We start from the raw sequence: 24,271 nt of genomic DNA on the forward strand, positions 1-24,271 counted from the left end.
CAGAGTTCAGGACTTTTAATTTGTCCCAAAGTAGTAGCTGAAGCAAAAAAACATAAAACATTCTGCTTTCCTTTACACCCCCAAACACAAAACAAAAAACAACTATTTGTAGGAAAAAATGGTTTTGTACATGGGAAGAAACAATATAAATTCAAAACTTACAGATAAGGGTTAGCTCTATCACTCATCTCTTTAAAAAGTTTATACGAATATCCAGTCAAAACCAACAGTATTCTCCCTTGAAATGTTATCTATACCGATTTCCAAGTAGACCACAGGACTGTATACTGTCTTGGAATGTCCTCGGAAGGCTCTGTCATTGATCAGGTAACAGAGTAAAAACCTCAGAGTCCTTTCAAATGGAAGGAAAAAAATGAGGGATAGAATAATCTATTCAAATTTCGTCTTCTTTCCTTGTGGCTTGTGATCTCCGCCGCCTCCTCTGCCTCCTCGGAAGCCTCCTCGGCCTGCAAATAATGAAGGTACTGTTCAAGAAGGACACTCATTTCCACAAAATCTGCTCTACAGAATAATTTTTCAATGGTTCTATTAACCATGTAATGGTAACAACCAATCAATGTAAAACACTGCGGACCTACTATGGGGGCCAGCTTGAGGGGTGGTTGGGACAATGGGGACAACGATGGGGGAGGTGACGATGGAAGGAATGGTGTTGGAATGTTGAATGCCCAGAACAAATCACAAACAGCTTTGTAAACCATGGTATTCAAATAAAATGGGCGAAGGAAGGACCTAGGAGGGACCTAAAGCTGTCCTAAACTCTCCTGGCCCCAGGAGGACGGGACAATCCAAAAGCATGTCTGTGGGAACCCTGGCCCTGGTGGTGCATGTGGCAATGACTGCGGAACTGCCCGTTCTTACCTCCAAAACCTCCTCGACCTCCTCTGCCGCCAAATCCACCTCGACCTCCTCTGCCACCACCTCGGCCGCCAAAGCCACCTCGACCTCCACCTCGACCACCAAAACCACCTTCACCCTTAGGCTTGGCCCAGTCCAAAGTAACTTTGTTTCCATCAATCTCTCCATCTTCCATGGCCTCCTTGGCAGCTTTGGCATCTTCCTCACTGTTGAAATCTACAAAGCCGAACCTAAACCAAACGGAATTCCCCAATTAGCAACCCAAGTACCTGCTGAGCCAAGTGCCAAACTTAGCTGCATGGTCTAGTGATTCTCACAGAAAGTCTTAACCGAGAAAAGATCCAAGTGACCAACTCCATAAAAAGTTGAACTTCTTATTGGATCATTTGAATGCCTGTCTCACAGAACAGCAAATTGTGCCTCCAAGATGGAAGCCAACGCATGCCAGCTCTGTGAATTGTCTCTTCTTCTCGTGCGAATCCATAAACTGTCACCAGCTGACAGAAAGGAGCTCAATGAGAAGACATTCGGTTCAGACAGGCCTCCACTGTGCCCAGGAAGCTCCCCTCGTCTTACCCTTTAGAGGAGCCAGTCTCCCGGTCAGTGACTATCCTTGCCCTAACGGAGCCATCAAACGACTCTTTCAACGTTTCCTCTGTGGTTTCCTCAGATAAACCTTTGACAAACAATGTTTTGGATGGCTCTGTAGGGGGAAAAAAGTCTTTTAAGATCACATTTCGTAATGACCCCATGCTCATTTTGCAAGTCCTAACTACTGGCCAAGAACGCTCACTGAAGGCCAGAAAAGGGAAGAGTACAGCAGGTAGGGCTCCAACATCTCATAGGGACCCCTGAGCACCACCGGGAGAAATTTCAAAGTGTGGAGGCAAGAGGAGTAACCCAAGCATTGCTGGGTGTGACCCAAAAAGCACTCCTGCCTCAAGCTCGGTGAGCAGAAGTCTGTCTGTCATTTAACATGAGGGCACCAAAGTATTTGTGTGAGCCACCACTCACACACATGAACATGCAGATGTTGGTGTTAAAAAAACAAAAAAAGGGCAGCAAACCATGGACAAAGCTCCTTGAAACTGACAAAGAACTGGATCAGAACTTGACTATCTAGAGGAATTTTTCTTGATATTTCATCAATTATTTCTCAGATAATCAATCATCATTTCCAGTATGATTTGTCAAGTTGGGGGGTGGAGGAAAAGAGGTCAAATACCCTGTAACAGCAACTTACGGCTTCTTGCATTGGGTGATCCCCTGGGTCCTTGCAACTCCAGCCTGATTGCTCTGCCCTCAATTTCTCTTTTATTACATGAATTTAAAGCTTCCTTAGCATCTTCAAATGAGGCAAATTCTATGAATGCATACCTGAAAATGAAACCAACATTTAGAATGTCACCAAGCACAAACATCACAGGTCTCCTACCCCATGCCACCAAATGTTCTGAGATCAAGACAACCATGTCAAACAAGTTTTACCTTATACTGATTGAAACAATTTGGCTTACACCAACATTCAGGAAAAAGGGATTTTACTTTTTTAGGTCTATGCAAAGCGCTCATACAGGCCTTAATAATTTAAATATTTTGATTCTTTTACCCTTTAGATTTGCCATTTTGGTTTTGGGGCACTTTGATGAAAGTTGCCTTCTCAAATACTTCTTGAAGAGTTTCTTCTGTTGCACTGTAGGAAAGGTTGCTTAAAACCAGGGTTTTGGACTCACCTATAGAAAAAGAAAACACCCTGAGACTCAAGTGTGGTTCAAACTTCAATCACAGATAGATCCTGTTCTTAAAATCTTAATTAACAAGCTAGTATCAAATGCCACTGCTGCCGAGTATCCTACCACAAGCTCTGCTTCTTTCCAGTTCTCTGGTCTATGTACAAAAATATTTAACTGCCAATGACAGTCACGGCTTACTTCTGGCAGTGCCTGGGTTGGCTGCATGAAAAATCAAGCACTTTACCAGCTGAATATTCTCTTTGCATTCCCCCCAACTTAAATACAAAAACTTACAGAGGAAAGTTTTTATCAATGTTGTAATGCAAATGATTCACATAATTTATTTAAGATACTGAGGTACTACTGTCAAGTAGAGGTATAACTTGATCGGTATCTACTTTCAATTACTAGATATACAAAAGCACAAAGCCTGGGCTGAAACAGCGCAGCAGGCAGGAAGGGTGCTAGCCTTCCTCGCAGCCTATCCAGATTCCATCCCGGCAACCCGTAGAACCTCCCAGTCTTCCAGGAGTAACTGCCGTGTCAGCGCTAAGCACCACTAAGGTGTGGCCCCAAAAGAAAAAAAAGGCACCAAGCTATCAGGGGAACTTCCATCAGTGAGAACGCTGCAGGACCTGTATGAAGGCCTTACCACTCCAAGTGCTATTCTTTCCACCTCTGTAGTCCTGATTTTGACCCTTTTCTCCAGTATAGTAGAGGGAAATGGACCGTCCATCTATCTCTGTTCCCTGTTTTTCTTCTAATGTTTTCTCTGCATCAGCTTCTGTTTTAAATTCAATGTAAGCAATCCTGCAACAGAGAAAAAGGGAATTAATGACTTTTAAAACTATCAAAACACAAATTCTTCACTAATAAAAAATTTTTTAAAAAATGCTATCTGGCAATGGACCCTTGTTTTGGCTGAAGAGAACCGAGGGACCAGAATAAAGCAGGTTGGTTGTTTGCCTTACACAGTCAACATGATTCAATCCCCAGCATTTCGTATGGTATCCCAAGCACCAAGAGTGATTCCTGAATGCAAAGCCAGGAGTAACTCTTCCGTACCATCCGGTAACCCAAAAGCCCCCACCCCACTTCCAAAATTAGAAAAAATAGCCTTTTTAATTATTGTCTTTTTAGCCACACTGAGCTGAGCTCAAGGATCACTTCTGGAGGTGCTAGGGGACAGTTTAGGGATCACAGTGTGCCTAGCTACATGTTAAGGCAAGCATAGCCATCTCAACCTCTACACTATCTCTCTATCCCTGGCTTATTCAAACTGTAAGGTTCAAGGATTTCAATTAAACCATTTCCTCTAGTATTACAAAGTCCACATAAAGATAATCTCTTCTTGGTAATTCTACCTCATCACAATGTGGTCACAATATCTGGGCTAGAGCAAAAGTAGAATGGGTAGGGTGTCCGCTTTGCTTGTGACAAGGTCCAGGTCTGTTCTCGAACACTGCATAAGGTCACAAGGAATAATTCCCAAGTGCATACACAGCATCACCAGGTGTGGCCCAATGCCCCCCACACCCAATTCTTTTGGTTTTGTTTTGCAGCCATACCTAGCATTGCTCAGGGCTTACTCCTGGCTCTATGCTTAGGGATGGCTGGGGTAATCATATGGGCCAGCAGGAATAGAAGCCAGGTCAGCTGTGTGCAAACACTTCCCATGGTACTATCACTCTGGCTATTTCTAACTTACAAGGGCTATTACTAAAATGCTGTTACACTGCAATGAGCCACACCACAATTGTTTTATACAAGTCAGCTTTCAAAATCACTCCACAAAAAATTGTCCAACTCTCAATCTGTCCAAATCTTAGAAAATACAATCACCATAATTAAACTCTGGAAGTACATTCTTTTGATAAGTCAACATATACATACCCCTTACTCTTCCCATCTTTGCTGACTAATCTGATCTCCATAGCATCTTCAAAAATTTCCTTTAATTCATCCTGAGTAACTTTGTAAGGCAGATTTTTAGCCAGAAGTGTTCTTGCGTCTCGATCTATGTAGGAAACAAGAAAACTTGATGACACACAAGACCCCCTCACACAAAATCTAAGCAAAAGCGACTGACAATGTTTCCTACGGAGGGAGGGACCTAGATGCACTTCATGGAGGTTTCACACAGGTTGTATATGCAGGAGGCCGGGGATCAGTTCATTACCAGCACAACCCAGTTCCCTTAAAGCACTGCTTAAAAGCAATCCTACCCCACCAACACCAAGCTGGGTGCAGTTCCCAAATTAAAACCAAGTTTATTATGTTCTTTTATTGGACCACATCCAGGGGTGCTCAAGTGATTATGGGGTACCAGGTAATGAAACCCGGGTTGGCCACTTGCAAAAGCAAGCACTCTACCTACTGTTCTGGCCCCCAAGAACCTCAACCAAGTATGGAGCTTCAATAGAGGCAAAAGACCTAAGTCACATTTGCCATCAAACTGAACACACCAGATAATCTGTACATATGGGAGGGAGTTCAGGCATGGCAAACATGCCAATTCTGGAGGACAGTGTGGAAATAATTAAATGTGGGGCTCCCGCATGCAAAACATGTACACTAGGCTTTTGGGCTGTACCTCCAGCTGCAAACACAATTTGAGATGTGTAGAAGTGCGGAGGAAAAGGTTAGGATCTAGATCTACTTACTCCAAGGGGCAGTCCAGATCCCTGATCTATTAGGCATTGTATTGAACACTTAAATATTCAGACTCACAATCCTTGACTATTAGAAAAAAGGAAGGTTTCAAAGCTTATCAGTGTTACTAAGTTTTACATACCTTTCTTACTGTCTTTTCCCTTTGGTTTTTCTAGTTTAATTTCATTACCAAACATTTTTAAACCAGTAAGTTCCAAGGCTTTTTCCAAGTCTTCAGCAGATTCAAAATCCACATAACCAAACTTCCTTTATAGCAATAAGGGGGGGGGGAAAAAAACAAGGTTTTAAAAAAAGCTAACATCTCTCAATTACAAAATATTATGGTTTTGTGAAAACTGGGATTAAAGCTGTGACCTTTAAGGTCTTGATTAGATTAGCAGTTACATTGCTCATTGGCTTGGGGGACCATATGCGGAGTGAGAGATCGAGCCCTCACCACCCATGTGAAGGGCAGGCGCCCACCGGCTCTGCTATCGCTCCAGCTCTAGGAGTTAGGGGAGACTATCTGTTAACTTTTTTAATTTTTATATAAATCGACCCTGGTTTGATTTCTTCGCCCCTCTCAGAAAGAGCCTGGCAAACTACAGAGAGTATCTCACCCGCACCCGCAAAGCCTGGCAAGCTCCCCCTGATGTATTCAATATGCCAAAAACAGTAACAAGTCTCACAATTTGTTGTGAGGTGTTACTGGTGCCTGCTCGAGCAAACTGATGAACGGGAGGACAGTGCAGACAGTGCTAATTGCTCATTGGCAATGTCTTTGGGCCACAAACAGCTTTTGCTCCTTGTGCTTGGGAGACATGGAGTTCTGGCATCGAACCCAGGTCGGCTATGAGCAAAGCAAGCGCCCTACCCATGGTACTCACTCTCCATCCCTCCCTGGCAATTGACAATAGCAGAACAAAAATGTAAATCAAGACAGAGGATCCTATCTGGCTAAAGTTCAAAATAGTGCCACTACTCAGGGGCAACAGCTTTGAATATTTAAAAATGAGCACGAAATCTCATATGTACTTCTTTGTAAATTATGAACTAGTTAGATAATGAAAATGTCAATTTTGGGATTTTACCATTAGATGTCAAGACTTTATCAACTCTGATCTACATTTTTTGTGTGCAAGTATGAGTCTACCAGAACAGATTACAGGCTTACTTGCTATACTTACCTAGATACACCAATTCTGACATCTACAACAGCAAGGTCATTTTTAGCGAAAAGATCACTGATACCAGTCTTTAACTCAGGAGCAGATTTGTTAAAGTTCAGGTTTCCAACAAAGAGATTGAAAGCTGTAGTTGGTTCATTGCCTATACCAAAATAGAAAAAAAAATTCAAGCTAATGGATTTCTAAGTATAAAGGAAGTTAATTTTTACTACATAATTTTTTTTAGCCCAGCACATCAGAATATCAAGAATGTGACATCAAGTATCAGCATTAAGTCCCTTTATCATTCATCATTGTGCTGTTACTAGGTAGCACTCCCCACCCTGTCCCCAAGGTTACCTTCTACTTTCTGTTTCTTGGCTTCAGGAGCTGCTTTCTGCTTGACCATTTCCTTCTTTCTTTTCCCAGGTGCTTGTTTAACAGGCTCTGGACAAGATTTGAACAAGTGTCATTCACAAATCCTCACAATTAAGTGCCTCCAATTAACAAAACTCCCACAAAATCAAATTACCTTCCTCCTCTTCCTCTTCCTCCTCTTCCTCATCATCCTCGTCATCCTCCTCATCTTCGTCTTCATCGTCGTCATCATCATCCTCATCCTCATCTTCCTCTTCCTCAGCCATATTCTTGGCCTTTACAGGAGCAGCTTTTACGGGAGCTTTCTTTCCTTTGGCTGGTGTAATTTCCATAGGTTCTTCTTCTGAGTCTAAAAGAGCAAAACACCCAAGAATTCTTTGAGGCCAAATCAACATTAATTCTTGTTTTTTTAAAAAGTAGTAAGTCTGGCTAGACAGAAAAGTTTTGAGACTCAAGTACTTGCCCTAATGGACCCCAGTCTGACCCTGGGAACAGTATATGGTCCCCACAAGCAGGAGTAATCGTGAGCAGAGGAACCAGAAGTAGCCTTAGTACCATTGGGCATATCCCCAAAACTCTTAATTTTTCAAGTTAGAAATCTAATTTTTTTCTTTTGGGTCACACCCGGAGATTGCACAGGGGTTACTCCTGGTTCTGCACTCAGGAATCACTCCTGGCGGTGCTCAGGGGACCATATGGGATGCTGGGAATCAAACCCGGGTAGGCCACGTGCAAGGCAAACGCCCTCCCCGCTGTGCTATCGCTCCAGCCCCTAGAAATTGAATTCTTAACAGCAATAATCCATGGTTCTTAAAGTCTAAAAGTACACCACACACAACTGGACCCCAAAAGGTTATCTAACCCCAAGGATGTATCAATATCACTGCCCAAAAATCATTTTACGAAGAACTATGGAAGAATGACTTACCCTCTTCATCATCCTCATCATCTTCATCGTCGTCTTCATCCTCCTCATCGTCATCATCCTCATCATCGTCATCTGAGGCAGGGGCAACAGCAGCTGATGTTTTTATCATGGCTGGCTCAAATTCATCTTCATCTTCCTCCTCGTCGTCATCCTCCTCGTCATCCTCTTCTTCACTGTCATCCTCATCCTCATCATCACTGTCTTCTTTCTTAGCATTTTTGCCATTCTTCGCACCCTTGGCTGGGGGGACTGCTCCCTTCTTACCAGACACTACTACCATGGCTTTGCCTGGTGTTGCACCCTTCTTGCCCGGCGTTGCTACTACTTTGGCTGGCGTAGCTGCTTTCTTGGATGGTGGAGGAGCTGCTCCCTTTTTGCCAGGAGTGACAACTGCTTTCTTAGCTGGTGTGGCCACTGCACCTTTTTTGGGTGGGGAAACCATCATCTTCTTTGCTGGTGTTACGACAGTCTTCTTGCCTTTTTTCTGAGGGATGATAATCTTCAGAATACAAAAAAAAAAGTTTAAGTCACTTCAAACCCAAGAAATTCCATGAGCAAACAACTAAATTCACACTGTGTCCTAGGTTCAAAACCATGTGCTTTAAATGTTAGCAAGCACAGTAGGGCATTATAATGCCTAGGTAATCGGAGTCCCTCAACTCCCAAAGCACCCAACCCAAGGTTGAGGGTGGGGGGAAGCATTAGCCAGAACTCAACATTTAAAACACCTAAGGATGGAGCCACAATGCAGTGAGTAGGCCATTTGCCTTACATGCAGTCAACCCAGATCTAACTCCGGCACTCCATATCAATCCAAGTCCACCAGTAGTTATCCCTGAGCACAGTCAGGCCTTGGATACCACTAGGTGGCCCAAAACAAAACACCAGAGGGTCTAGGAGAGTACAGGTGTTAAGTTGCCTGCCTTGCTCCTGCCAACCTCCAATTTGAATTCCCATCACTGCTGTTCCCCTTAGCAATGCTTAGTGAGTGACCCCTAAGCACAGCCAAAGGTAAGCCAAGCCCTGGGTGTAACCCAAGTTTTTTTTAAAATAAAAACTTTATTAATAATCTCAGGACAGAAGAATAGAGCTGAAAGGGCACTTGTTCAATTCCAAGCACCCCATATGGTCCAACTCCCTCCAGGAGTGTAGAGCTGTGAGCACCTCGCAGTGTGCCCCTGCCCGGAATAAACTACATCAAATCCTGATCCAGGAACCTAAGCAAATATAGTGGTTTAACTTGTCTAGGTTAAAAAAAACTGCTAAGGTGCGTCAAAAAGGAAGAGGTGGCAATACTCACGCCACACTCACTCTACCAAGAACTACCAGGCTCATCTATGATGGAATGGAGAGCCACGTACCCCTCCCTGGAGACTAGGTAAAGGGATCTCCTAGGGGAAAACTCCGATGTATGAATATCCTACAGGCAGGCAAGTTACTGTCTGGGATGCACACGTTGTAAATTAAAAAAAAAAAAGGCAGCGGCTTAAAACACCCAATCCTATATGCCCGTTGAGATCACGGGAAAGGACATTCAAATTCTTTTCCTCAAAGACCTTTCTCATGTTAAAACCTGACTAATCAAGCGCTCAGTGAAACACCCATATGCGGCTGAGGCCGTATATGAACTTGATCCAACTGCCACTGCTCAATGGGGGGGGGGGGGTTGGCTAAAGCACCCTTCTGCACCCTCACATCCTTCCACTTTAAGCTGCACCCAATTATGGGCAATTACCTCCTCCTCTTCTCCACTGCTATCGTCGTCTTCATCGTCGGACATTTCCTCGTCGTCACTGTCTTCTTCTACCTCCTTGGGGGGAGGAGCCATTTTCTTGGTGTCACCTTGGTTTTTACTGGCCTGAAAAAGAATGATTTCGCTCGGTACACACACCTGGCATTTCGGGGGTGCACTCGCCGTCCATCGCCAATCTCCCGTTCCACTTAGCCCTACTTAAAAAAAAAACCGGCAAAGGGCCCTACCAGCAAAAGGAGGGGTGAAAAGGCAACTTCTGGGGATGTAAGTCCCCCCCCATCTCCCCACCACCCTCCGCCCGCTTCCAGAACCCGAACCGCCTTTCAAACTAGTTTTCCCAGTACTCGATGGCCTGCAACACGCGACCCATCTCTGCGGCCGGCCCAGCCGGAGCCCCTGTGCGGGGCGTGCTTGCCCGACAACCGACCTCTTAGCCCCCCTTTAATAAGCCTTCCGAGGTGGCCACGGGCCGGCCCACAGCTTTTCCCCCGCGGCTGGTCGGGGCGGTCCCGCCTGGCCCCGCCCGGGTCACCACCCCGCCCCTCCCAGACCTGGCGGGCCACGTGGAGTCGCCTCCCGGGCCACCATGTGCGCGCGGGACGCACGCGGCCCGGCCTCCTTCCGGCGCCCACCACGTGCCCGGGCGCCCCCGTGGGCCCGCGGGACCCACGAACCCCAGCGAGGCCGCCGCTCCGCGCTCCGGGACCGCGGTCCCTCGGCAGAGTCGCCCCGGCGCGCGGCCCACGTGGCGGACCGCGCGGCCGGACACGTGCGTCAGTCAGGGGGCGGGACCGTGCCCCCCCCCCAGAAACCCCGGCCCGCGCGCCGGTCGCGGGAGTTTGGCTTCCTCCGTCCGCCCCGCGGCGCGAGTTTCCCCCTCCCCGCGCGGGCTCGGCCCGGCCGCTCCAATCCCTCGCGGCACCTGCCCCAGCGCTTCACCGCGCCATCCGGCTGCCAAAAGCCGCGAGACCTCCGCGCCAGTCGCGCGAGACTTCCCTCAGCATGGCGCCCCCGAACGCGCCCGGGACGGCGCGCAGGCCCTCCTCCTCCTCCTCCTTCTCCTCCTCCTCGCAAGCGCCGCGCGCGCTCCTCAGAAAGCAGGCCTCGGCGGCGTCGCGCCGGCGCGGCCAAGGCCTCTTACCTTGGCGAGCTTCACCATGATGGCGGCTTAGAATGGCGGAGCGTGCGGCGGGCGGGTGGCGCAGAGGAGCCCAGAGGGAACCCAAGCGACGTCGATGGCGGCCGCTGGGACTGAAGAGCCCGGAGCACGTACGCCGGGGTGCCAGCTAGCGCTCGAGACTGTGTCGAAAGACTGAGCCTGCCCAGTAATCGCCTGTGGAAAGGCGACGACGGCCCCCTCGTGACTCCGCCCGGGCCAATCAGCGCTTACTCCGGGCCCGCGAGCCAATCACGAGCCGCTGACAGAAAACGGCGCGGGGCGGGGCGCGGCGAGAGTGGGCGGGCCCCGCCTGCGGGGAGGGGACGGAAGTTCGGCCAGCGGCGCCCGGAGGGGGCGGGACTCGCTTTGTGCGAGGCCAGCGCCGATTGGGCCGTTGGCGCGCGGCCCCCGGGTGCCGCTCCGTTGCCGGCCCGGGCTGCGCCTGCGCCTGCGCCGTGGGACGGACGCCTTTTGGCGCCGCAGAGCCGGGCGCCCGGGTGCCGGGAAGGTGTGTGCCGGCGGCTGAGGGGGTTCTGGAACGTGTTCCGGTCCAACTCCACTTGGGAGTTCCTCCGCGGTGCCGCCCGCACGTGGAGCCCGGCCCGCAGCCCGGCCTGAGCTCACCCCGGCGGCCGTGAGGAGAGACGAGCGTGCCTCCGTTTCCCCCGCTGAGGCGCCTGAGCTCGCCGGAAGTGCGGGGACCGGCAAGCGCCCGTCACCCGCGTCGGGGATCCCCCTTGAGCCCGCGGGCAGCCCCCGATCCACGTGCCCGAGGCCCGCCTGGCCGGTTGAGACGGTCGCGTGTATCCCCGACCTCGCTGTGGGCAGTGCCCAGGCGTTAACCGGCCGGGAACCCGGAGTTTTTCGGGGCTTCTGTCACCACACGGGGCTGCGAGAAGAGACTTGGGGCGCCACAGGGGAGCGGGACGGCCTTGGGGGAGGAACTCGATGAAGCCGACCACCCCTCAGTGGTGCCTCGGACCCCCTCTCCAGCCCCCTCTGTTACTTCGGACTAACTTCCTAACTTCAACTTAACGAACTTAAAGGTGATGGCGAAGGCGGCCTGACAGGAGAAGGTCGCGACCACCAAGGGAAAGTTTCCCTCAGTGGTGCTCAGGTTTCGCGTGATCCGCAAATGGGTCGCTACGGGCAGAATTTGGTGGGTGCCGGGCTTAGAACAAAAACAATGACTTCAGGTTCTTCCTTACGTGTTCCCCTGGCACTTTATAACTCATCTCCACCTCTGAAAAATAAATAAATAAAAAAGTCTTTTTGCAATGACGCCATAGCCCCCAGCTGAACTGATGGTGTTCAGAATCGTCTCTGGAGATTCTAATTAGAGAGCTCTGGCTTGGGGGGGCCCGGGGTTTAACAAGAGCCCATGGGGATTCTTGTGAGCAATCAAGTTATTTTGCAATTGTTAACTCTCCAACACGCCCGGGACTGAGAGAAGAGGAAACCCACGGCCGGCCCCAGGGACTGTGACCAGGGAGAGGCTGGGGACCCACCGTGGTCTGCACACTGCTCTCCCATCTGTGGAGAACTCCCTGAGGAGCTGCACACGGTTAGCTCTGAGACAGACTGTGGGGCCCCTTGGTGGCAAGGGACAACCGGATTGCATGAGGCAGAGCATGGCAGAACAAGACCCTTGTGTTTCCCAACCAAGTGGCACAGGGCACGATGGAGTGATAAGGGATGAATATTAGTCAAGAGCATGACCTGACTTTTTTTTCTTTTCTTCTTTTTTTTTTTTTTTGGTTTTTGGGTCACACCCAGCAATGCTCAGGGGTTACTCCTGGCTCTGCACTCAGGAATTATTCCTGGTGGTACTTGGGGACCACATGGGATGCCGAGGATCGAACCCAGGTCAGCCGAGTACAAGGCAAATGCCCTACTCCTTGTACTATCACTCCAGCCCCATGCCTGACTCCTTGCCTTGCCCGTCCCCCTTTATCCCTCTCTTAAGTCTTCCCCGCCCCACCCATGAGAGGTGCACTCAGAGACCCCTTTTCACATCACCCTGAGCCTTTATCCCACACACATCCACTCCCCCCCCCCCCCCGTGTGTGTGTTGGGGGGGGGGAGTATTAGTTTCCTTGGGAGTTTATTGTCTGGGCTCCCTCCCAGGCACGATGACAGCTTTCTCTGCTGGGTTCCTGGTGCCTCCTGCAAAGCCTAGTGAGTAGTACTGGAAATTCTTTGTTAAAGGCATGAACTGATGCATGTCAAATGCATGAATGCCCAGGGATAGCTTAGTGGTTAGAGTTCATACCTAGTGCAGAAGGATGGTAAACCTGATCCCTGCACCGTGTAATTGCAGCGGCTCTGTGGGGGATCCCACTGCCACAAGAAAGCGCACCATCTCCAGCACACTGCAACCAAGGGTGCCAGCCTGCACTTAGCAACCACAGAAAGGGAGGGGAAATGAATGAAATCTTTGGTGTTTTGGTGGAAGCCAGCGAGGGGAACGCAGAACAGCTCACTACTTCCTCTAGAGCTTGGCTTTGAAGTCAGTCCCGGGTGGAAAACTAGGAAGCTCTAGGGTCCCGACTGGTCACCTGCCCTGCCTGCCATGAGTCTGATTCCTGGCACTGCCACACATCATCAGATTCACAAAACACAACCCAGTGTACAGCCCACACCACCAGTACTAGGAAGGAAATAACTATCAAGGAAAAAAGTAATAACTCCTAATATATAATGCTTAGCAAATTTTAAGTCTGTTTCAGTTCTTGCCATAGGAATTTTTTTTTATTTGGCGGGGCAGGAGTCGGGGGGTCATGGCGGGCCTGAATCTGGCAATACTCAAGGTTTACTCCTGGTTCTTTGCTCAGGCATCACTCCCAGAGGGGCTCAGGGGATCAAATAGGGCACCAGGGATCTTAACTAGGTTCAACCGTGTGCAAGGCAAGCACCCTACCTGCTATACTAGTTTTCCAGTGCCAGGAATTCATATACAAAATTATCCTTGGTTTTACAAAAATGGAATAGAGGAGAAAATCAGCTTGTCTGGGCCACAGAGCCAGTGAGTGGAGGAGGGAGACTCGCAATGGAGGCAAAGTTGTGCCATCCCCATCTCTGGACTGCTGCCGTGAGTCCTCCCGGCTGCGTTCCCTGGTCTCACAGCAGTGCTCAGGGGACCATTTGGTACAAGGATAGAATCCGGCACCTGCACTTTGTGCCCAAAGTGGCTGGTGCCTGGCGCTAACCGGGGCTCACACCTGCACGGATTATCTCCCAATAAAGTCCACACTATCAGCCAAAATTCTGGCACCACATAGGGGCTGTTTACACTGTGATCTGGAGCTCAGGGTGTTTCCCCACTGGGAGTATTTAACCACAGGTCACCAATCTTGGAAAGGAGTTTTGTTTTTGGTTTTTTTTTTTTTGCTTTTTTGGGTCACACCCAGCGATGCACAGGGGTTACTCTTGGCTCTGCACTGAGGAATTACTCCTGGCAGTACTCAGGGCACCACTTGGGATGCTGGGAATCAAACCCGGGTCGGCCGTGTGCAAGGCAAACACCCTACCCGCTGTGCTATCTCTCCAGCCCGAAGAGTTCTTTATTTTTTTTTCTTTTTTCTTTTTTGACTTTTTGGGTCACACCTGGCGATTCACAGGGGTTACTCCTGGTTCTGCACTCAGGAGTTACTCCTGGCGGTGCTCAGGGACCATATGGGATGCTGGGAATAGAACCCCGGGTAGGCCAAGTGCAAGGCAAACACCCTACCCGCTGTGCTACTGCTCCAGCCCCGCCAGCCAGGAGTTCTTTTTTAAAACAAGACCAAAGGCCTTATTTTTTTAATGAGGGCGAGTGAAGAGGGCTAGGACTTGCATGCTGTTGCCCCGTGTTTGATTCCTGGTACTGCCTTATGTCCTCTGAGCACTCAGGAGTGATCCCTGAGCTCAGAGCCAGGAGTCAGCTAAACACAGCTGGGGGAGACCTAATTTTAACCCCAATGTGCCCCCATCCCCTTGAACACAGCCAGCAGCAGCTCCTCAGCCCAGGCGAGGGGTCCTGCCAAGCACTGCCCACACTAGCTCCAAAGAAAAAGGAAAAACAAAAGCATAAATTTTAAAGGCCAAGGCTCCAAGTATGGTTCCTCTGGAACTGCACCGCTTTTCCAATACTGTAAAAATTGAAAAACTTTGAAATCTGGGCCATCCATTATAAACAGAAAATGAAAACCGGCCCAGAGAGAAAGCACTGTGGGCTGAGCATGCTTTGGCCCGAGCAGGTTCCTGTGACCTCGTTGTCCCTGTGTTCAGGCCAGTGAGCTACAGTGTTCCTGGAAGAGGCGCATTTGATTGCGGCGCCCTGGGGCTGGGCCTTGAGCACTGTTTCCCAGGCTGTGTTATCAGAGCCCACCTGGCCCGGAACAACTTCCTGGCCTGGAACAACTTCCATGCCCAGAGACCTCATGAAGGGAACAGTGGGAGGAGGAGCTGCCTCCCCCCCCCCCCCCCCCCACACACACACAGCATAGGGACCCTAACTCTAATTCTTTTCCCAAAATTTTTGCACTGAGGTTTTGAGGGGGTTTCGTTCTTTTTTGTTTCTTTCTTTTGCTTTTTGGTTCACACCCAGAGATGTTCAGGGGTTCCTAGTGACTCTGCACTCAGAAATTACTCCTGACAGTGCTGGGAGACCCTATGGGATGCCAGGGATCGAACCCAGATCAGCTGCGTGCAAGGCAAACGCCCTCCCACTGTGCTATCGCTCCAGCCCCTTTTGTTCGTTTTTTGGAGGGTGACAGCCAGCCGTGCTCAAAGGACCCTATAAAGTACGTGGAACTGAGGTTGGCCACAAGCCAGGCAAGGCCAGAACCCTGCACCGTTCTCCCCTCCAGCAGGGGGCTTGCGGGGGGGCCTTTGATGCAGCTGAGCCTCAAGCACCCGACTGACAGATGAACTATCACTGCCACCCCAGGCCCATCTTCAGGAAGGCCCCCCCCCCCCCCCCCCCCGGGCTGTGGGGTCTGTTCCCCCTCCCCGCCAGCAGGGTGCAGTGTGCCAGCCAGCCCCAGCCCCGAGGGCAGTTCCCCTTCCTGCCTCAGGTGCCCAGAGGCAGGAGGGCGCCTGCTCTGGGGAATGGGCTCCCTCCCACTTCCTGGCCACAGGGTTGTCGCCCTCCCTGAGTTCCTGCCACTGCCTCCTGCGGCCTGAGAAAGCCTTGATTCTCCCACCCGGGAATTGGGAGAGAAATGCGAAGACACTCACCTCCAGCCTGCCCGCAGCTAGCCCAAGGCTCTTCTCAGGGCACTGCCCTCTGCCCCCCTCCCCCTGCTCCCCACTTCTCTCAACAGTTCTCTAATCTCCCACCCACAGGGAACCCACTCCCTGGAGCACCCCCTTCTGTTTCCCTTGGCTCCCCCCCTGAGCACTGCCGTGTGGGCCCTCACCCTCAGGCCACCACTGGAACTGCCCCCACCTCGGGTCTCCCGCAAACCTGACAGCGGCACCCGCTCGGGGGTCTCCCATCTGGCTGCCAGGCTGACCTGGGGGTCGCACACTCTGTCTGGCCTCACGCCCTTCAGCGAACTGGGGGGGTCTGAGAAATGCCCATTCAGGGGCTGGGGCCACGTGGTCTAGAGCGGCAGAAGGAACTTCAGGGTGAGTCCCAGAGAACCCTGGGAACTGCGAGGGGGTTTCCTTGACCTGGGGGGCTCCCACACACTTCAGAGAACAGGGCAGCTAGCTGTATGCGGGGCCGGGGCCAGCCCCGAGCTGTCTGTTCCCACCTCATGGCCCCGTCCCTGTCCTCTACCCCCTGTCCTGCCCCCTGAGTCCATCAGGCTGGATGGCCACTGAGGGTCTCAGCTCTGTCTGCTCAGAAATTGGAATTTTTACTTTCCTTTTAAGAAACTGGATGAAGGGTTATTTCAGGGGTCAAAGCCAGGGTCTCACACATGAAAGGCAAGTGCATGCCCTCTGGGCCCAAACCATGAGCCTTAAATGATCATTTTTACCTCAGCCCTACTAGGATGACTATTGTAAGGAAAAAAAAATAAACGGCCTAGAGCAATATTACAGGGGGTATGGCACTCGCCTTGCACATGGCCAACCTGGATTTGATCCCGACACTGTATGGTCCCCTGAGCCTACCAGGATTGATGCCTGGGCTCAGAGCCAGAGCAGTGCCAAGTATGGCCCCAAAATAAAACAAGATGGGTTCATGACCTCAATGTCAGAACTGGAACTATAAAGTTGTTAGAAGGACCAGTAGGTCTTAGGGTGCACCAGTCCCTCTAGGGATCTCCCTGGCCTCGGTGTTGGGGGTGTCTGCTAGAAAGCGTCCAGAGCCCCGAGGGTCACTCATGGAAATTCTCAGCCAGTCGGGCCTGCAGTTCACTGTATGGGCCAGAGGATGAGGCTCTGTTTGGGTCCTGTGGTACTGTGGTGATCTGGGGCGCCCCAGAGGTACTCAGGAGATGTCCTTGGCTACACCCACGATGCACAGGGGCTCTTGTGTGGGCTGAAGAATCCAAGCAAGGGGCCGGAGCGTAGTACAGCGTGTAGGGTGTTTGCCTTGCATGCGGCCAACCGGGGTTCAATTCCCAGCATCTCATATGGTCCCTCAAGCACCTCCAGGAGTAATTCCTGTGCACAGAGGCAGGAGTAATCCCTGAGCATTGCTGGATGTGACCCAAAAAGAAAAAAAAAAAGAATCCAAGCGGGTTGACTGTGGTGTAGGCAGGAGGGTGTGGAGGTTTGGGGGGTGGGTGGGTGCTTGGAATGCCTTTCTGGGGAATGGAAAAACTTTTTTTTTTTTTTTTTTTTGGTTTTTGGGTCACACCCGGCGATGCTCAGGGGTTACTCCTGGCTCATGCACTCAGGAATTGCTCCTGGCGGTGCTCGGGGGACCATATGGGGTGCTGGGAATCGAACCTGTGTCGGTCATGTTGGCTGCGTGCAAGGCAAACGCCCTACCCGCTATGCTATCGGTCCAGCCCCGGGAATGGAAAAACTTAAAGAGGCATTTCCTTAGCCTAAAACAACCCCTGGGCATGTGGGCATGAAGACCACAGTCCTTGGACATATGAATCCTGAGAGGAGAAACTGAGGCAGAAAAGGGTGGAACCCTCAGAGAAGAAGTGTCAGGAGCATCTGAGGTGATGAAGAGACCCTCAACAGTGCAGGGGAGGAGATCCTGAAACCACCAACAATACAGGGCATGAGATTCTGATGGGACCACCAACAGTGCAGGGATGAGGTTCTGATTAACAGTGCAGGGGTGAGGCTCTGATTAACAGTGCAGGGGATGAGGTTCTGATGTACCATCAACAGTGCAGGGGATGAGGTTCTGATGGGATCACCAACAGTGAAGGGGACCAGGTTCTGATTAACAGTGCAAAGCTTTCCTGTGATATCACCCAGATTAGCTTTTATTTTAACCAGATTCATTTTTATGTGTGTCAAACTCCAGAAACAACCACTTGGAAGAATTGTATAAAAACTCATCCCGAAAGGCATTTGGGTCTCGCTCTTCGAGACTGGGTTCCCCCGTGAACACATCTCTCCCTCTCTTGTCTCTGTTTCTTTGCCGGCTCTGTTCACTCTGGAACACGTTTCCCCTCTTTTTTTCCTCTCACATCTAAGTAAGTTTCAATTTAAAAAAAAAAAACACCTCATTTCACTATTTCTCTTACTCCTGAAATTATTTGTTGTATTTTTTGGGGGTTTTTTTTTGGGGGGGGGCTACACCTGGTGATGCTCAGGAGTTACTCCTGGTTCTACACTCAGGAATTACTCCTGGAAGCGCTCGGGGGACTACATGGGATGACAGGGATCGAACCGGGGTCAGCCATATGCAAGGCAAGTGCCCAACCTGCTGTACTCTTGCTCCAGCCCCATGAAATTCTTTTCTGTGAAGGAAAGACCACGGACCCACAATACCTGTCTGTGCCCAGGTTAGGGTGACCTGACCGAGGTTAGATCTGACCCTGGTCTGGGCATTTCCCAGAGGTGGGTCGAGCGAGGTAAAACCCTTTTCTCAAGTCAGCTCTCCCCACTTTACCCAGCCACCAGCAACAGCTGCACGCATGTAGCTAAGCCCCGACACTCTCTTCTGAACTGTACACGCCACCCATTTCTTCATTTTGATTTGGGGGGTTCACATCTGGCAGTGCTCAGGAACTTTTCCTGACTCTTCTGCTCAGCAATGACCCTGGCAGTGCTGGGGATTGGATCCACGTCAGCCGTGCCAGCTGTGCGCAAGGCAAGCGCCTGACCTCCTGTATACTCTCTCTGGCCCAAATTGTACACTGTAAAAGGATGAAGAGGGTCCGGGCAATGGGGCCAGAGCAATAGCACAGCGGGGAGGGTGTTTGCCTTGCAAACGGCTGACCCAGGTTTAATCCCTGGCATACCATATGGTCCTCTGAGCACCACCAGGAGGGATTCCTGAGCACAGAGCCAGGATTGACACCTGAGCTTCGCTGGTGTGGCCCAAAACCAAAAACCAGAACAAAATAATAAAAAAGAGGGTCTGGTCAAAGTGCTGACGTTGCAAGTGTAAGGTCCAGAGTTCGATCCCAGGTACAACCCCCACGAGTGCCACTGGGTCCCAGCCACAGTGCTGTCCATCAGTCCCATGATCTCTGCCCAGCAAGTCCAGCCACCAGAAGTGTGACAAGTAGCGAGCGTGTGGGTGATTCCCGTGGTACTGACACAAAGCATAAGGACTAACCCCAGTTAGCTGTGACAACATCAGCCAAAGGAAAGGGAAGTTTGTTTTGGGTGCTGGGGATCAAACCCTGGGCCTCACAACACAAGGCAAGTGCTCTCTTACTGCACTACCTCCCGACCAAAGGTATAGAAGTCAGATCACAAAAAACAAAAGCCAGATTAAACATGCAGTCACCAGGCTAGTAAGGTGTGTGCATTACACCATCGGCTCACCCTGGCAGATGGTTCCCTGAGCACCTCTAGGTGTGATCCTTGAGTATAGAGGCAAGGAGTGAGCCCTGAGCACCACAGGGTGTGGTCACAAACAAACAAACAAACATAAATTAATCTTCAGGTAAAACCAGGGCCAGGATGAGGACTGCACCATTTGCAAACCTGGAGAAGCTGGCCCAGATGCATGGGAGGGCGACAACCCAGCTAAACTCAGGGACATGGCCCTGTGGTTAAGTTCGCATCTCACTTGCGATGCAAACATTCGGGGAGCAGAAAGCAACACAATCCATAAAGAAGCCAGGGGTAGGGGCTGGACACAGGACCGCGAGAAGCCAGGGGCAGGGGCTCAGCTGGCCTTGCTGGAGGGAACTAAGCATGAGGCTCCCGGAGGAAATGACTTTAAGCTGGACCGGAAGTCCAGAGGACCTAGGTTGGGAGCAAAGAGCTTCAGCAGGAGGGAGAGGGGGAGCGGAGGGGCCCCCTCCGACCTGGCTGAGTACTCTGGAGCCCAGAGCTTAGAGAGTGTCCCCTCCCCGCCTCTTGCCGGACCCCCTTTTCTCCACTGTGCCCACATTCTCAGCAGCTTCAAGTCTGCACCCCTCAGAGTCCTGAAGGAGCTATTGGTAGGGGGCACCAGGGAACCCCCTTGGGTTCCTAAAAATGGGAAGTAAGCATGTACCGGACAATAGACAGGTCACCAGAAACCTCCACAGCCACGAGCCTCGGGTTCTAATTTCATTTCCTCTCCGTGGGGGTATCTGCTCATCTGCTCTAGCTCCTGGGGGCAAGAGCGGAGGGGTTCCTGGACACAGGGAACTTCCCCTAAGACGCCCCCCCACCCCCACCGCCAGGCCTCCCGGCCCTAACCCCACACCTGCTCTCTCCTCAGTGGAAAGAAGGGAGGGGCGGGGCTATACTACAGCGGGCAGGGCATTTGCTCTTCACACACCGGACCTGGGTTCGATTCCCGACATCCCATCTGGTCCCTGAGCCCACCAGGAGTTATTCCTGAGTGCAGAGCCAGGAGCAACCCCTGAGCATGCCGGGTGTGGCCGAAAAGAAAAATAATCAGAAAAGAAGGGTCACCTGGCCGGAACCCCCAGTTTCCCGCCACCTAGGACCGGCTCCCCAGGGGGTGCAGTGGCCCTCGGTGTCCAGCAGGTGGCGGCGCCGAGGCCGTCTGGACCTTCCCGTGGGGGCGGCGGGACGCCTTTTCCGCAGACGCCGCCGGTGCCGTCTTGGGAGCCGCACTGGGTCCCCACCCGCAAGAGCGTGGAACTTGGATCCTGCCTTTGGCTTTAGGCCCCGAACCGTGTGGCGTGGCAGAACCACAGTAACGGCCCGGGCCTCTTCCCTGCCGTCTCGTCTGCGCCAGGCCCTGTCCTTGAGGTGCCTTTGTCCCGCCCTCCCCGGGCGACAGCTCCTTCCTGCAGAAGCTCAACTAGGGAGTCTGGAGACGAGGGGGCCTACAGGGGAGGAAGGGGGTCTGCACTGGGGGAGGGTCTAACAGGGAGACGGGTGAGAAGGGGACTGACATGCCTCCAGTCCCTTCTTTTTTCTTTCTTTCATTTTTCTGTTTCCCGGACTCTAGGCGATGCTCAGGGGCCCATCCCAGCTCTGTGCCTGGGGGCGGGGACTGCTCCAGGTGGTACCCAGGGGGCCCCTATACGGCACCCACCCGTGGATAGCCCTGCTGTAGAGGTGCTTCCTTCAGGCTTCCGCCTCCCCAGGGCCATTCTCCCACCTGCTCCTGACCCTCCGGTCCTCCTGCAGCATACCCCAAGGCCGCGGACTTCTACCCACCTGCCTCTGGCACCCCACTCCTGACCCGAGCCAGAAAAGAGGTCTGGGCTCTGGAGGGGTGAAGAGGGCAGGTGGTCAGGCTCCTTCCCAGGGACCACCAAGGTTCCCCCAAGTCCCGCCATGGATCCCCCAGTGAAAGAAAGAAGACTTACTCCTGGCTAACGGCGACCCCCTCTTCTAGAAGCTGTCCTGTCCCTTTCGTGCCTTGGACACCAACCCTCTGAACTCAGCTCGCCCTGCAACCCCAGCCGCCCCTCCCTCTGGTCACCCCATGCCCCCCTCAGTAGCTGACGCCCTGCACTGCCCCCCTGCACTGCCCCCGGACCTCCCTTCCCCCACCCCAGGTCAGCGATTTTTAAGTCCATGCCTTTGTAAAAGCCATTCACAGAGGTCTATAAAATTCACCTTTGGGGAAGCTCAGATAGAGAAGAGAGCACCAAATAAAGGGTGTTGGGAGGATCCTCCCGGGATGGAAGTAAAAGTAAAAAGTAAAGGCCCTCCCGTTGATCATCGATTTGCTCCAGCGGGCCCAGTAACGTCTCCATTGGAGACTTTGTTGTTACGGTGTCTGGCATTCCGAATACGTCACGGGGAGCTTGCCAGGCTCTGCCGTGCGGGCGAGATACTCTCAGTAGCTTGCCGGGCTCTCCGAGAGGGACGGAGGAATCGAACTCGGGTCGGCCATGTTGGCTGCGTGCAAGGCAAACGCCCTACCGCGGTGCTATCGCTCCAGCCCACGCTGAAAGTAGACTATAGACCAAACATGATTGCCACTCAAGGCCTCTCTTGCAAACCACAGGACCCAAAAGGAGAGAGAACAAAAGGGAATGCCCTGCCACAGAGGCGGGGAGGGATGGCGGGACGGGGGTGGGAGGGATACTGGGACCCGTGGTGGTGGAGGATGGGCGCTGGTGGAGGGATGGGTACTTGATCATTGTATAACTGGAACCCAAGCACAAAAATTTGTAAGTCTATAACTGTACCTCATGGTGTTTCACTAATAATAATAAAAAAAAATTCACCTTTGGAGGGTGGGGGCTGAGTGACAGTACAGCAGGTAGGGCACTTGCCCTGCACACAGCTGACCCGGGTTCAATTCCCGGCATCCCATATGGTCTCCCAAGCCCACCAGGAGTGACCCCTGAGCACAGAACCAAGAGTAACCCCTGAGCACAGCCAGATGTGGCCTTCCCCTTCCTGCAAAAAAAAAAAAAATTCACTCTTTTTAGATGTGTAGTTTAGTGAGTTCCAGTAAACATAATCCTGACAAAATCCAGTTTTCCTGCTCCCCCAAACTCCCTGCCTGCCTTTTTTTCTCCTGCAAATTAAGACCTAAATTCAAGATTCAGACAACTCAATCCACTAAATTGTACAAACCCGCCTGCCTGTTTTGTACTTGCGTCCCCCTTACTCCCTAACCCCAGTCTCTTTCCCATTTTCTGTCTCTGGTTTGTCCTTTCCCAGACCCCCCTGTACTGGTCAGACAGCCTGAGAGGTCCGGCCTCACTCACACGTTTTGACGCTGTTCTGTTGTATTCTCCCTTTCCCCCTTGTTGTTGCTGTGATGATGGTGGTGGTGGCGGTGGCTGGTGGCAGTGGCATTGTCACTCTCCGGAGTGGAGACGTGGGGGCTCCCAGCCAGCAGAGCCACCCACCCCTCACTCAGCTCCTGGAGGCGGCCGCAAGGGTCCAAGTCGAGGCCTTGAGTTTCAGAGCAGGACCCTTCTGCCCTGAGACAGGCTGGACCCATCACATTCATTGGGAATCTTCACTTTTTTTTCTTTACATATTTTATTTGTATAAAGTTGTTCACAATAGTTCATTGCAGATAATATTCAAGCACCAATCCCACCACTGTGCACCTTCCCACCACCATAAGAGGAAAGTGTGTGAAGAGTGTTGGATTTCATCCTGGAGCCATTAAGCCCTGGTATAAGAGATGACAAGCACGTATGTAGCACACAAATGGACATCAGTGGATCTTTTTTGGCTACTGGAGCCCAGTCGGGGTTAGGGGCCCTCAGCTCTGACGGGCACTCCCCGAGCATCAGCGGTGTGAGCCAGTGTCCCCTCAGCTCTGATCTGGCAGTCAGTGGTGTGTAGTACCTTTTCAAGCTGCTTTGCCATTTGTCTGTCTTTTTTTTTTATTAGTGAATCACTGTGAGGTAGTTACAAACTTACATGCTTGCGTTTCAGTCATAAACTGGTCGAGTACCCATCCCTATACCAGTGCCCATTTTCCACCACCAATGGTCCCAGCATCCCTCCCACCACCCACCCCCACCCCCACCCCATCCCCTCCACCCTACCCCGCCTCTTGGCAGGGCATTCCCTTTTGCTCTCTTTCTCCTTTTGGGTGTTGTGGTTTGCAGTAAGAGGTATTAGGTGGCCATCATGTTCAGTCTATAGTCCACTTTCAGTCCGCATCTCCCATCCCAAGCGGGCCCTCCTTTGCTTGGTGGTTCCTTCTCTATCTGAGCTGCCTTTTCCCCCAGGATACGAGGCCGGCTTCTAAGCTGTGGAGTAATCCTCCTGGTACTTACCTCTTCTGCTCTGGGGTGTTAGTCTCCCATTCTGTTACTTTATATTCCACAAATGAGTGCAATCTTCCTATGTCTGTCCCTCGCTTTCTGATGTCTTTTTCAGAAATATCCATTCTCATTTTTTGTGGGGTGGAGAGGGAGGCACACCCAGCAGTGCTCAGGGCTTACTCCTGGTCCTACACTCAAGGATCACTCAGGGGACCATACGGGGAGCCAGGAATAGGACCCAGGTCTGGCTTGCAAGGCAAATGCTCTACCCACTGACCTGTTGCCCGCCCTCTTGGCCATTTTCTGATGGATTCCTTTGGCACTGGATGCATTGTGGAGTGGGGGTTGTATTAGAATCGACGCAGGGGACTTATGAATCGTAAAGGTT

At 51.5% G+C, this 24,271-nt stretch overlaps 1 protein-coding gene, 3 non-coding genes and 1 pseudogene across 5 annotated transcripts; 1 reads left to right on the plus strand and 4 right to left on the minus strand.

Moving 5' to 3' along the window:
• On the minus strand, window positions 1-10,908 carry NCL (nucleolin). 2 transcript variants are annotated; one of them, XM_056121760.1, is made up of 14 exons: window positions 10,631-10,908; window positions 9,475-9,594; window positions 7,737-8,235; window positions 6,963-7,157; window positions 6,791-6,877; window positions 6,452-6,593; window positions 5,407-5,531; window positions 4,506-4,629; window positions 3,265-3,422; window positions 2,489-2,612; window positions 2,123-2,256; window positions 1,456-1,582; window positions 883-1,109; window positions 1-467 (listed from the first exon to the last, which is right to left on the minus strand). In XM_056121760.1, exons 1-14 carry the CDS (start codon window positions 10,646-10,648, stop codon window positions 391-393), a joined length of 2,157 nt encoding a protein of 718 aa, XP_055977735.1. In that variant the 5' UTR covers window positions 10,649-10,908; the 3' UTR covers window positions 1-390. The 2 variants fall into 2 exon arrangements, with proteins under 2 accessions (XP_055977735.1, XP_055977726.1); XM_056121751.1 differs by having other exon boundaries at window positions 9,472-9,594.
• Window positions 1,272-1,404, minus strand: LOC130030959 (small nucleolar RNA SNORA75). Its single transcript, XR_008793595.1, has one exon. It is a non-coding gene; the product is annotated as a small nucleolar RNA SNORA75 (small nucleolar RNA).
• Window positions 1,979-2,059, minus strand: LOC130030971 (small nucleolar RNA SNORD20). The gene has a single exon (XR_008793598.1). It is a non-coding gene; the product is annotated as a small nucleolar RNA SNORD20 (small nucleolar RNA).
• LOC130030969 (small nucleolar RNA SNORD82) lies at window positions 6,682-6,751 on the minus strand. Its single transcript, XR_008793597.1, has one exon. It is a non-coding gene; the product is annotated as a small nucleolar RNA SNORD82 (small nucleolar RNA).
• LOC130030221 (40S ribosomal protein S25-like) overlaps window positions 10,725-24,271 on the plus strand; it is a 25,683-nt pseudogene continuing 12,136 nt past the window's right edge.

The sequence above is a fragment of the Sorex fumeus genome, unplaced genomic scaffold (genome assembly GCF_029834395.1).
Source record: "Sorex fumeus unplaced genomic scaffold, SorFum_2.1 ptg000005l, whole genome shotgun sequence".
Classification (NCBI taxonomy): domain Eukaryota; kingdom Metazoa; phylum Chordata; class Mammalia; order Eulipotyphla; family Soricidae; genus Sorex; species Sorex fumeus.

Excerpts from the sequence above, each read along its gene's own strand:
- NCL (XM_056121751.1), bottom strand. Across the intron at positions 2,257-2,488 it reads CAAAATGGCAAATCTAAAGG|GTATGCATTCATAGAATTTG; the intron begins GTAAAAGAATCA and ends TTTCATTTTCAG. Across the intron at positions 1,583-2,122 it reads ATCACCCAATGCAAGAAGCC|AGCCATCCAAAACATTGTTT; the intron begins GTAAGTTGCTGT and ends TTCCCCCTACAG.